General features: G+C 43.9%; 1 protein-coding gene across 1 annotated transcript in view; it reads left to right on the forward strand.

The window, feature by feature from the left end:
- HSPD1 (heat shock protein family D (Hsp60) member 1) overlaps positions 1-14,251 on the forward strand; it is a 170,587-nt gene that overhangs the window by 127,359 nt on the left and 28,977 nt on the right. Inside the window, exons 6-10 of the mRNA XM_075829996.1 lie at positions 3,935-4,028; positions 5,565-5,733; positions 6,683-6,782; positions 7,211-7,456; positions 9,207-9,381. Coding sequence (XP_075686111.1) covers positions 3,935-4,028; positions 5,565-5,733; positions 6,683-6,782; positions 7,211-7,456; positions 9,207-9,381 — 784 coding nt within the window. The remainder of the gene's footprint in view (positions 1-3,934; positions 4,029-5,564; positions 5,734-6,682; positions 6,783-7,210; positions 7,457-9,206; positions 9,382-14,251) is intronic.

Raw genomic sequence — 14,251 nt, forward strand, 5'->3', positions numbered from 1 at the left:
GTCCCCTCCGAGATTTACAACTGGGTATACAGAGACGTCTGGAATTATCCTTTTGGATACAAAATCCAATTTACCAGTCTTTCTCCAAAGCGTCTTTCCCAGTCCGCTGTTCCTCATTCTCCTTCCAGGGCGGCCGCTTTTTTTGGAGCAATAGACTCTTGTCCATCAAGGAGTCCTTATTCTGGTGCCTTCGACCCAAAGACTTCGAGGGTTCTACTCCCAACATTTTTGTCGTATTAAAGAAAGACTACTCTGTTCGACACATCCTATAACCTCAAGCGTCAGCAAGTATGTCAAGGTCCACCATTTCCGCACAAAAATACCTCCGATCAGTCATCACTTTTATAGAACAGGGCGAGTTTTTATTTTTTTACCTTAGCCTTTCTTGTGGAAGTAATACCCCCACTAACTGTCCTCCAATAAGGAATTTGTTGCGGATGGCTGCACCACCCTCTCTCCACCTGCTGCATGAGTGTTCTTCGAACCATGGTGGCCTCAAGACCATTCCCTTTGCACAGTCCCACACACTCCCTCTTCTGCCGCAGATCTGCTCTCTAGCCTCCTTGGATCAACGGTTCTTCCGCTTACAGTCCGTCAGTCGCTTCGATGGTGGATCTCCTCCCCGACCCTTCCATGGATGCAGGGGTGTGGATTAACATTTCAGAACCCCACGGATCAGGGGCTTTGAGCACCCACAGGAATAATCTCTTCTGATCATCCTGCTGGAGATGACAGCCATCTTCTTTAGCCTGGTGCACTGTACTTTGCTGCTGTCCGGCCTTCTGGCTTACTGGGTTAGAGTCACGGCCTACTCTATTAGAGCGGTTGGCGCTTCCTATGCTATGTGCAATAAAGTTGCTGCTCTGAAGGTATGCAAGGCTGCTACATGGTCTTCCTTGCACACTTTTTGTCAAGTTCTAGCAGGTGCGCATCTTTGCTTCTGCAGACTTTTCCTTTGGTCGCAAGGTCTAGCAGGCATCTGTGAAGGTGACCATGTCCCTTACCTTTTTTTTTGTTTTTTTCCTGTTCCTTCCTATGGGTACCGCTTTAGGACATCCCATAGTCTGTGTTCCCTGATGTACGGAAGGAGAAAACAGGATTTTGAGTGGTCGCCGTAAATTCCTTTTTTTTTTTTTTTTTTTCGTTCAGTTACATTGTTTAATTTTTATATTTGATTTTTTTTTTGCCAAATGCCGAAAAAAAGCAGTTCATGTGTGTGTTTAAAACATATGACAATAATCATTGATGCTATAAATTTGTTATAACAAATGTGTATTTTATGTTTTGGGACTATGTAATGCAGGTGGTTTTTGTTTTTTGTTCTTTTATTGGAAAAAATGTTCATTTGTGTATTAATCTCCTAGAGGGTTCTTACATTTTTATTTTTTTTAACTTTGATGTACTGGCATATATCTATACCAGTACATTGGCCTGTTTATTGATAGTACACCGGTATGCCCTAACGACTGCCTACGTATGCCATAAAAGGAAATATAGTCAAAGCCCTGGGGACCTTCAATAAACCCTTGGCTCTTTGCCCGTAGACGGTATGTTCCATGTTCACGTCACAGAGATTGACTGTGATGATGCGATGAGGGGGTCCCCCCCCCCCCTCACAATCCCTTTGAATGCCGCGACCAGCTGATATTGTGGCGTTCAAGTGGTTAATAGCGGAGATAAGACTCTTCTCTGATCTCCACATGGTCTGCGGCTGTGTATTACAGCCGCTGCCCCGCTTCTGATCGCATAGGCACACTTGCTGTGCCTGTGCGATCAGCATTTCGAGTATGCTTGTCATAATGCATCAACGTCCTGCCACTCAAGACAAGCATACAGGTTATTTGTTGTCAACGAGTTAAACAGATTCATGAAGGAAAATGTATTATACACTCTAAACCAGGGGTCTCAAACTCGGCCGGGTAAGTGGGCAACATATAGAAAAAATGGGAAGTTGACGGGCCGCATTACTTTCACATTCGATACAATACAAAATTATTGCTAATCAATTTAGTTATTTGAACTACTATAACAGTATACTACATTACTATAATAATAATACTACAGTACCGCTAATTTAAAATTTGAGAGATTTCTTCACGTGCTTATTTCAACAATCCATTTTTACGGTTTGTGTCGCTAAATGCAGTCCGGCAGCTCAGTTGGCAGACACACGTCAAGATTGGTCAGCCCCTTTTTAGATGCTGCCACAGAGTCCTCTGCAGGTGCTGCCGCACCGAGTCCTCTGCAGGTGCTGCCGCACCGAGTCCTCTGCAGGTGCTGCCGCACCGAGTCCTCTGCAGGTGCTGCCGCACCGAGTCCTCTGCAGGTGCTGCCGCACCGAGTCCTCTGCAGGTGCTGCCGCACCGAGTCCTCTGCAGGTGCTGCCGCACCGAGTCCTCTGCAGGTGCTGCCGCACCGAGTCCTCTGCAGGTGCTGCCGCACCGAGTCCTCTGCAGGTGCTGCCGCACCGAGTCCTCTGCAGGTGCTGCCGCACCGAGTCCTCTGCAGGTGCTGCCGCACCGAGTCCTCTGCAGGTGCTGCCGCACCGAGTCCTCTGCAGGTGCTGCCGCACCGAGTCCTCTGCAGGTGCTGCCGCACCGAGTCCTCTGCAGGTGCTGCCGCACCGAGTCCTCTGCAGGTGCTGCCGCACCGAGTCCTCTGCAGGTGCTGCCGCACCGAGTCCTCTGCAGGTGCTGCCGCACCGAGTCCTCTGCAGGTGCTGCCGCACCGAGTCCTCTGCAGGTGCTGCCGCACCGAGTCCTCTGCAGGTGCTGCCGCACCGAGTCCTCTGCAGGTGCTGCCGCACCGAGTCCTCTGCAGGTGCTGCCGCACCGAGTCCTCTGCAGGTGCTGCCGCACCGAGTCCTCTGCAGGTGCTGCCGCACCGAGTCCTCTGCAGGTGCTGCCACCCTGCTGACAGCGCCACAGGCCCCCTCCATGTAGGTAGCTTCATTGAGACTCCCTCCTTGACCGGGGTGGGTAGCGCTGTCAAAAGTGGGGTGTGTGGGACGCTACTACAGGGGGTTTCCACTACATGGGATTGTTTGGCCACTACTCGCCAATTTGTTCGCAGTGTGGGAGGACTGACGTGAAGTAGCGCTCCTCATTCTGACCGCTCTATCCTCTCCCCGCGGGCTCACCATTGCATTCGCAGTGCTGGAGGACTGACGTCCTGAAGGAGCGCTCCTTCCGACTGCTCTATCCTCTCCCCGCGGGCTCACCAATGTGATCGCATTGCCGGAGGACGGACGACATGAAGGAGCGATCCTCCTTCCGAACGCTCTCCTCTCCCCGCGGGCTGCAGATGACAGCCTCAGGGGCTGCATGCGGCCCGCGGGCTCTCTTGCTTGAGACCCCTGCTCTAAACCAATGTTCTGCAACTTTTGCATTTTTACTCCATCTCCCCCACTTGAAAATAAGAAGTTGAGGGAGCGTGTCCGCCTTGGTGCCAGAAAAGTCAGTCATTCATGCCAGAATGTGGCTCAAATTATAGCTGAAATCTACTCCAGCTGATGGCGTAAATGTTCCCTTTCTAGCACACAGACAGCCAGAGGTGCGCCTCATTAAGAAGTGTGTTCCTCTTGATATAAAGAGCACTGGAGTAAAATGCACCTAGACTTGAAAAATTCCCCACAGTGTTGCTTGAAACAGCCCAGAATGTGCATGGCACATCGCAGACTATAATACAGATCGGTCCTGACAAGTAGATGATGATGAATGCTGTACATGGCTGCAGTGAATTGAGCCACCACATAATTGAAGCTGTAAACCTGTTAATATACTTTAATTATTCAAAATTGGCTGCTCTATTTTAAACATGGTTGCACTTATCCCAGAAGGTCTTTTCAGTAGATTGATGATAGAGGTCTACGTTAAACTGAAACTAAATATATATTTTATGGATTTTGAAATGCTTACCATTAAATATTTTATAGGATGGCAAAACTCTTCATGATGAGTTAGAAATAATTGAAGGAATGAAGTTTGACAGAGGCTACATTTCTCCATACTTCATAAATACGAGTAAAGGTAAGTCTTTTTTGTGTTCTCATGATTTAAAATCTATTAAGCCATATATACAACAATCCGCCAAAATATTAAAACCGGTGTCAAGGGGTGGGATATATTGGGCAGTAAGCGAACAGTCTGTTCGTAAAGGTGATGTGTTTGTTCCGGAATAATGGGCAAGCGTAGGTTTCTGAGAGACTTTGACAAGGGCCGAATTGTGATGGCCAGACAACTGGATAAGGCCAGTATCCGTTTTTGGCTCTACTTTCTGAACCAGAAGTGGATCCAAAGGGATGAAAAGATATAATGAAAAGACTGATGCTTCTCCTTTCTTTTGTCTATTTCTGTATTTGGCTCTAACAAACTGCGCCCAAAAACTGTGTGTAATCCTGGACTTGGAGCATCTCTAAAAGGCAGGTCTTTTGGGTGTGTTCTCTGTTTACAGTGTTCAGTACCTACTAAAAGTGGTCCTATGATGGACAACTGGTGAACATGCACGGACTCAGCAAAAGCCTGTGCTGATTGACAGTCAGGCTTCTGCTGTAACAGCTGGGATCAGAGAAACTTCTAATACCAGACGTTAAAGAGGCTCTGTCACCAGATTTTCAAAACCCTATCTCCTATTGCAGCTGATCGGCGCTGCAATGTAGATAACAGTAACGTTTTTCTTTTTAAAAAAACGAGCATTTTTGGCCAAGTTATGAGCATTTTTATATTTATGCAAATGAGCCTTTCTTTTATACAACTGGGCGTGTTTAAAGTTATGTCCAACTGGGCGTGTATTGTGTTCGTTACAGAGAAGTGGATGATGCTGATTCGTCAGCATCATACACTTCCATTCTCAACGCCCAGCTAGTAAAACAAGTAAACACCCAGATGTAACGAACACAATACACGCCCAGTTGGACATAACTTTAAACACGCCCAGTTGTACATAAGAAAGGCTCATTTGCATAAATATAAAAATGCTCATAACTTTTCCAAAAATGCTCGTTTTTTAAAAAGAAAAACGTTACTGTTATCTACATTGCAGTGCCGATCTGCTACAATAGGAGATAGGGGTTTGAAAATCTGGTTACAGAGCCTCTTTAATTTCCTTAGATGCCGTGATCTACAGCATCTAAAGAGCTTAATATAGGGTGGGGGCTCCCTCTGTATGCCCATCGGTGCCCCGCAACCCAATCATGGGGTGCCGATGGGTTTGCTTACAAAGGCTCCAAGGTCTGCCATAGGTATGTCTTTTAGGCCTAATAGTTTGCCTGCTAGTGATGTACTGCTTTGGAAAACTGTATTCTTTGTTGTGCTGAGCTAAGCATCACCACAGATTGGGTATAATAGAGATAACATATATGTATTTTTACCACTAATGGCGTAAAATAAAAACCTGAAAACTATGAGCGTATTTGCCATTTTTACTTCATCGCCCACAAAAAAAGTGCTTTACGTTTTTTTTTTAGTATTTTGGTCTAAGCAACCAATGATGGAAAGTAACACTCATAAAGTACTGTTTTGTTTTTTTTTGTGTGTTTTAAAATAAATATCTGCTTATATTTTCAGGTCAGAAATGTGAATTCCAGGATGCTTATCTTTTACTTAGTGAAAAAAAGATCTCCAATGTACAGTCAATAGTACCTGCGCTTGAGATTGCAAATGCACATCGCAAACCCTTGGTTATAATCGCAGAAGATGTTGATGGGGAAGCTTTGAGCACCCTAGTTCTAAACCGGTAAAGTCGAAGTTCAACCTTTCAAACTCGCAAACCCCAGTTGATCTAGAGAGAGACAAATGCTACCCCTGAATGGCTAGACTCAGTTTGCCATAAAGTGCAAAAAATTTCTGATCCACTTGAAATTGCCTTCCTTAAAATGCAAGCAGTGACCCTGTGTTCTCTGTGGGGTCTGCAATTTTTTTTAATCTCATGGCTTTTTATATGGTTTGTAGGGAATATATCACTTCTCTACCTTCTCTTCGGTAAATATAGATTTGACAACCTTACTTTATAACGGATACCTTCCATACCTCTATATTAATTTGTTTGCCCTTCTTTGAGCTCTTTCAAGCTCTGATTTATTTTATTTTTTTTCTTTCTTTCATGGATGGGTTCCCAAAACTGGACTGCATCCTTGAGATGCAGCTGCACCAGCACTATATATAAAGTGGGCAATCTACTTCGTCCTAGAAGCCATGTCTTTCCTAATACAAGACAATAAATATCTTGTTAGCTTTTGATTCATCAGACTGGCATTGCATTCTATAATTTTAGTTTATTATAAACTATTACACCCAATTCCTTGTCTATTGTAGACTCTCCCAATAGTGATCTGTTAAGGGTATAACCTTAGACTTGTCAACATTGAACCTTATCTGACACTTCTTTCTTACTTTGTAAAAAGTGAAATAAATCTGCTGGAAATAATGTCCTCGGACAAGTTAAGTATCTTACAATAAATTTAAATTTTAAATGTTTTCTCATTTATATAAGTTTAAAAGAGAAAGTATGACTTCCCATTCTTTTATGCATTGGATGATGGTATCTAAGGCTGGGATCTCCAGACTCCATTCAAATGCTCATCTCATCTTTTTGTTTTTCTGCCTCTATTCGCAATAAAAAAAAATGCATCTAAACCGTGATGTGAGATCCCGGCCTTTATAGTATTCTGTGATCTTTTTTTTAGATTAAAAGTTGGTCTTCAGGTGGTCGCTGTGAAAGCCCCAGGTTTTGGAGATAACCGGAAGAATCAGTTGAAGGATATGGCCATTGCTTCTGGTGGTGTTGTAAGTTGACTAATTTTTTGACTGTTTTACCATACTCTGACAGACCCCCTCATCCCTTTCTACCCCTCTTGTCACAAAAACAACGTTCTGAGCAATAGGAGAACATGCTATTATGCATTTATTACCTATCCTGTGGCTTGGTGATTAATTTATTTAGAGTGAAAACTATTTTTAGTAGTTGTCCCTTAAGATACCTCAATATAGACACCCTATCCCTCCCATGGGATGTGAACTAAAATAAATATATTACGAAAATGTTCAATTCCTAATAAGTTGCTTTAAACTTTGTCTTCATTTTGAGATTTATCTATTGGTTACCTTGTAGCTAAAATTATACCAAACCTGATTAAATAGATAAATGAAATGGCGGTGTACATCTTTATATTTAATTTGTTTGTTTTTTAACCATAAAATGTCAATTCTCTTAGGTATTTGGAGAAGAGGGTTTAAGTTTGAATATTGAAGAAATTCAGCCACATGACTTTGGAAAAGTGGGTGAAGTTACAGTCACTAAAGATGATACAATGCTTCTGAAAGGAAAAGGAGACAAGGCTCAAATAGAGAAACGAATTCAAGAAATTCAAGAGCAGTTAGAATCTACAAATAGTGAATATGAAAAGGAAAAGTTGAATGAGAGATTGGCTAAGCTTTCTGATGGTGTAGCTGTTTTAAAGGTAGTTATGGATTGTTTGTTTAATCTTTTTGCTTTCTCCCTGGTCACTTTCCCTCATTTAACACTTTAGCTGCCTGATAGCTGGGACCATTTTCATATTTTTGATCTCTATTTGAGACCTCAGTTATTGAATAATAAAATCCTTATACTATACCCGTATATTTTCTAAAAACAAGATTTTTACTCTAACATCTGCAGTCATTGCAGTTTTTGCATCAAATTGTGGCTTTTCTTTCTCAATCATTTTAGTTTAGTGTTCATAGAGCTAAACTTGCTCACACTGTTTCAGTCTGCAGGATTGTCTTTGTTTTCCTGAAACAGTGTTGTAGAAATCCTGCAGAGAACACTGGAGTTAATTTTCTGTTCCATTTTGGGCTGGTGAAAGGCTGAAGGAGTGCACCTTAATGGTCCTTAAGTCCTACTGCAGGTCAGGCAGAGGCTCTTGCTGCAGGAAGTTGTCCTAGGGTATGTTCACACGATGTTTTCAGGCGTGTTTCAGGACATAAACGCCTGAAAAAACATTACCTAAAAACATCTGCCCATTGAATTCAATGGCAAAAACTGTGTTTCGTTCAGGCGGGGCATTTATTCACGCCGCCGTTGTAAAAAAAGAAACGCCCCGTAAAAAGCATATCTCTTCTTAGGCTGTGTTCATACAGAGTTTTTTGCAGGAGGAAAATTCCTCCTAAAAAAACTGCTCGAGACGTTTTTTTGCACAGTGGTTTGACAAAAACTCGTCAAAACACTCGTCGAGGCGTTTTTTTTTCCCGTTTCCCGGAAACCGCTTCAAGATAGGTCATGTCGCTTCTCTTTACCGCGACACTGTTTTTCCGCTCGCGGTAAAAAAAACTCGTCCGCCTCCCATTGAAATCAATGGGAGGTGTTTTCGGGCGGTTTTTGACGAGTTTTGCGGAGCTGTTTCAACGCCAAAAAAAACTCAGTGTGAACAGGGCCTTAAGCAGTTTTTGGAGCTGTTTTTCATAGGGTCAATGTAAAAACGGCTCAAAAAAATGCCTAAAATAACTAACTTTTGGCTACAAAAACGACAATCGGAGGCTGTTTTCTGTTAAAAACAACTTTGTAACTTTCAGCCGTTTTTTTATTTTTATTTTGGTGTGAACATACCCTTACTGTTAGAGACGGGAGAAGGAGGGAGAAAATGACTGAAGATTTCTGTTTTTATTGAAATCTATTTAATCATTAAAGGATCAATGAAAAGAGGAGATTGAGAGGAATTGCTGGGTTGTTAACATTTTTTTTTATGAATTTTTCTATATTTAGTGTACCCTTCTTTAAAAAAAAAAAATTGTAATTAAAATTTAATTAAACCTCTATTCATACATGCCACTGATGCCTATTTTAACAAGCACATATCTTCACTAAATTGGTCAAACACAATCTAAAATATCCAGATATCAGTTAAGGGCCTTTTACACTGGCCGACACTGCTGGTGCAACGGGCGCTGATCGAGACGTCGTTGAAAGGCGCACTTTTTCTCCTGTCACACAGAGCTATGGATGGGGACGAGCGGTCGTTACTCTGATCACTCATCCCCATACATTATCATGTCAGCAGCGCGTCTCCCTGTTTACACCGGGAGATGTTCTGCCGACAACGATAATATTTTCCTTTTTTGAAACGATACGACCAGCAGGTTTTTTTGTTTTTTTTGCTACAGTTGCTTTATTTTAAAAATCTCAGACATCTCATTTAAAGTGACATTACATACGTACATTTGTTTATACCACAGGTTGGTGGAACCAGTGACGTTGAAGTTAACGAAAAGAAAGATCGAGTAACTGATGCATTAAACGCAACACGAGCTGCTGTAGAAGAAGGCATTGTTTTGGGAGGTGGTTGTGCCTTATTACGTTGCATCCCATCATTGGACTCTTTGACACCATTAAATGAAGATCAGAAAATAGGTATTTAATATGTGCTTATTACATATCTGAAAACCATGCCAAAACACAATTTCTTTTTTTAATGATTCGCTTTAAAAAAAAATGAAAAGATGTCATAACGGGTCCTGTACAGGTAAAGTATAATATTAATGGAGAACAAAGAATTCAGGTGTTTTCAGGAGCCTCAATCTGTCCCTCAATAGAAACCCTATTAACCCTGCAACAACAGAGCCTTTCAATAGGATAGACCCCCTGAGTGCCACGTTCCTCCCTATATAAGGCAGCGTTGCCGCTCCCCGGGAAAAGGGCAAGCCCCATACATGGCTGTATTACTCTCCTCAGGCTTAGATAAAAATCAAGAGTTCAGCTTCAACTGAGCAGACATATTACTACATTTAGAGTTAAGGAGCTCCAATATTTCCATTCAATTTCTCAAAACTTCATTCTCCGAACCAGGTACTTAAGACAGTCAGTTATTTGGGGTATATTATATTCCTACCTACTTATTTCTCATTTCATTCCCTCTTCTAACCCTTATCTTATCCTCAGCCATTTTGGTGAAACTAAGCCCCTCCTGAGCTCCAGCTGTACAATCACCAGTACAAATAGAAAGCAAATAAAGACAAAGCAATTTTTAAAATCCACCTTACTTCTGGGAAAAAAACACAAAATAAGTAAATTGTCAGGATACATCAGTCAGTCCTACCCAACAGGTACCTTTCCCACATCTCTGATCTCATTCCCATTTTTTTTCCATGATCGATTTTCTTAACACCTTCCCGACATTTGTCGTAAGTATACGTCATGGAATTCTAGTGCTTCCCGCAATTTGTCGTATACTTACGGCAAATGGATGACACGGGCTCAGAAGCAGTCTGTGCTATCATCGCCGTGTGTCAGCTGTTACAGCTGACACCCTGCTGTAATGGCAGGGACGTAAGTTCGCTCCGATCCCTGCTATTAACCCCTTAAATGCAGCAGTCAAAAGCGATCGCTGCATTTAAGGTGTTTGCAGCTCATCGCCACCCCAGCAACTAAATTTCTGGGGTGCCGGTGGCTGCAATGGCAACCGGAGGCCTAATACTAGTCTGCCTAGTAAGGAAGTCTTCCAGGCCCCACCCAGAGGCGGGGCCTAAACCGCTTCCGTAGCTGACGACAAGATGGCGTCCCCAGCGGTGGATGTCGCCTGTATGTTAGAGCTGACATCCTCCTGTGACGGCAGGGACCGGAGCTAGCGGCATCTTAGCGGTTGCTAGCAAATCGGCAGCCCTGCTTGCGATCGCAGGGCTGTCGACTTCTGCTATGGCAACAGGAGGCTTAACAATGGCCTCTGACGTTATGGCAGCAGATTACGCCCCGCACGGAGACAAAGCCTAATCGTCTTGCTGTCAGTGAACGACGGACAGATCTAATACATTGCACTACATAAGTAGTGCCATGTATTCGAAAATGAATCCGTCCCCTAGTGGAACTAAAACAAAGTGTAAAAAAAGTAGTAAAACATAAAACACAATCGCCCTTTTTACCTTCAGTCCTTTTATTATTGAAAAAAATAGAATAAACATACATATTTGGTATCACCAACCGTTATGGCCCAAACTACAAAAATATGTTCGTTTCATGTGGTGAACTGCGTAAAATAAAAACTGTAAAAAAAAAAACTATGCCAGAATTTGTGTTTTGGTAATTTTGCCCTACAAAAATTGGAATAAAAAGTTCCATGTATCCAAAAAATGTTACCTATAAGAACTATAGCGCGTCAAAAACAAGCCCTCCTACAGCTACATCAACTAAACAATTCAAAACTTGGGGCGTGGCTTAGCGGCGTATGTGAGAAGACGCAGGAACGGGAGCTCCCGCTGCCGATATCCTGGAAATCATCCTGAGACTCCACTATACTAACGCGGACATACCTGTGGTGTAAGAGGAGACGGCGGTGATCCTGCAGGCATAATTCTGGATCTGACGGAGGCTGTTATGACCCGGTCCAGGAAATCTAAGGCGGCAGAGGACGGTGAGTTGGGGCTGCAAGATGGCGCCGACATGTGCTCGCATGCAGAGAGCAGAGATGTGAGAGGGGCGGCGGCATCCAGGCTGGAACGCTTTGCCAGGAAGGCCCCTATGAAACCTGAGGCAGATGGAGGGAAGGAGCAGGCTGGCCGCACAGGCTCGAGATATGAGCCGCTGCGAGCACAGATGGAGTCAGAGGAGGAGGAGGAAAATGGAGGAGACTCTTCAAGCGGTTCAGGAGGAGGATTAGATGGCGGCACGCAGAGATTGGACAAGCCTGGCCCCACGCTGGCAGATGTTTTTTCGGCGGTAAGCCTGAGTAATACTACGCTGGCTAAGCTTACCTGCCAGGTGGGGGGAATTAAGGAGGATTTGTCTATCATACGCCATGATTTACAGAAGGTGTCAGAGCGCACAACAGCGGTGGAGGGTCGAGTCAGCGACTTAGAGGATGGAATGCTGCCCATGAGAAGAGATGTAAATGCAGTGGTGGAGGATGTTAAGTATCTCTTATCAAAAGCTGATGATTTGGAGAATCGTTTAAGACGAAATAATGTGAGGATGGTGGGAATACCTGAAAAAGTGGAAGGGTCCAATCCGGATTCCTTTTTTGAAAAATGGCTTTTGGAGGTTTTTGGAAAAGAGTCGCTGACCCCATTATTTGCAGTGGAAAGAGCTCATAGAGTACCCATGCGTCCTGGTCCACCTGGGCGGCCACCGCGACCTGTTTTGGTAAAGCTGCTCCATTATAAAGATAGAAATATAATTCTTCGACAGGCCCGGGAAAGGCAAGATATTCGGGTGAACGGTGTGAAGGTGTCATTTTATCTGGATTTCTCTGCAGAAGTTCAGAAGCAGAGGATGCAATTTTTGGACATAAAAAGGCGGCTGAGGAACCATCGGGTTCAGTATTCCATGCTGTATCCTGCAAAGCTTCGGGTGGCGGCGTTGGGATCCGTGCAATTCTTTGAGAATCCGAAAGATGCACTAAGATGGCTGGACAGTCATAAAGATCGCTTACGGCAGGATCGAGAGGAAGCGGCGGCGTGATCAACAGGCGGATGGTTGAAGAGGGGACTCTGCTATGAAAGGAGGAAGATGAGTTACATGAGGGCATAAGGCCTTGTTTTTATGCATTTATATGTTGGTCTAAGGTTGGGCTGAAGTCCATATGTCATTGATGGTTGGAGGGGTGGAAAGTGCTGTCAGTTCAAGGGCAGAATGGGATATTGGAGTCATAAAAATATTAATTGTTTATTGCGGAGGAGGTAGCGGGAGGTTCTTGGTTCTGAAGGTTAAAACTGTAGGAAACAGAATGTGTCTCTACGAAGTGAGTGGGAAGCTGTATAGTCAAAGTGGTGAAGTTTTCTTCGCCAGCCTGAGCCCTCTTAGGAGGGTATGTTTATGGAAAGTTGGGGGGGTTAGGGTGGGGGGAGGGGAAAGGGAGTTTGAAACGCAGTACGCTCTGATGACCACTGGAGGTAATGGGAATAGCCACTGTCAAAAGCAAAAAATGTCCAGATGGGGGGTAGGGTAAATTTGTTGTCCTGGAATGTGAGAGGTATGGGGGAGGTAGCTAAAAGGCAAGCTATATTTGATTACCTGAAAGGGCAGTCTGCTGGAGTGATGGGCTTGCAGGAAACCCATCTTACTGCTGATACGGTGCAACAGGTGCATAGGGTGTGGATACGGCACAGCTTCCATTCCTTTCATTCTACATACTCGAGGGGGGTTAGCCTCCTAATTCATAGAGATGTGCCGTTTAGCTGTTTGGATTCCTTTAAGGATAGGGAAGGTAGATATGTCGGGGTGCATTGTAAATTGTTTAACTGGGAATGTATAATTGTGGTGATGTATGTGCCTCCCCCGTACTCTGGTCCCAATACGAGAGGTGTTAGAGAAACTTGCGGGATGGCCTATGATACCGACCATATTGATGGGAGACTTTAACAACATAATGGATAAAGGGTGGGATAAATTTCCAAATGGGGGGGGGGGGGGAGAGATGTTTGTCTGACGAGGTTTGGTAAATACATGATGGAAGTTGGGCTCACTGATATCTGGCGGGCAAAGTGGCCTTCTACTACGCAATACTCGTGTGTATCATCTACATATGGATCACTGTCCCGAATAGACCTAATGTTTAATAATGGAATGGGGATGGAATGTGTGGAAGGGGTGGAATATTTACCGCGATCGCTGTCTGATCACTCTCCAATGTTGTTGAAGCTCCGAACAGGTTTACAGACAGGGGGGTTGAGAATGCAGTGGAGGCTCAACCCGTTTTGGATACGCTTGGTGGGAGAGGAGACCATAACTATGAGCCTGAGAGAATACTTCGAATTTAATAAGGGTACGGTCCTCACAGATATTCTATGGGATGCTATGAAAGCGAATATAAGAGGGGTGTATATAAGGGAGATCACACACATAAAAACTAAGACAAGGCAGGTGGGTCAACATTTGACAGACCGGGTGACAATAACAGAGTTAAGTCACATTACCAATAACACTGTGGAAACCTTAGCTCAATGGAAGGCTGCTCAAAAATTGCTTAAGGAACACCAGCTGGAGCAGGCAGCTAATAAAAGATTGTTTTTGCAACAAAAATATTATGAGGAGGGTGAAATGACGGGCAGATTATTAGCAAATATCGCACGGCCGGAGCGGGAGAGTGCGTTCATCCATCAGCTACAGACAGCAAATGGGACTATGGTGGGGGAAACAGGGGATATATTAGGTGTGCTGACATCATTCTATAAGGAACTATATCGCACTAAGGTGGACTATCCGGAGGATCTTCTGTCAGAATATCTGGCAGAAATGACATGGGTTACCTTGGGGGAGGAAGAGAGGGAGGGGTTGGAGGAGTCAATTACTT

This window comes from Rhinoderma darwinii, chromosome 6, assembly GCF_050947455.1.
Source record: "Rhinoderma darwinii isolate aRhiDar2 chromosome 6, aRhiDar2.hap1, whole genome shotgun sequence".
Classification (NCBI taxonomy): domain Eukaryota; kingdom Metazoa; phylum Chordata; class Amphibia; order Anura; family Rhinodermatidae; genus Rhinoderma; species Rhinoderma darwinii.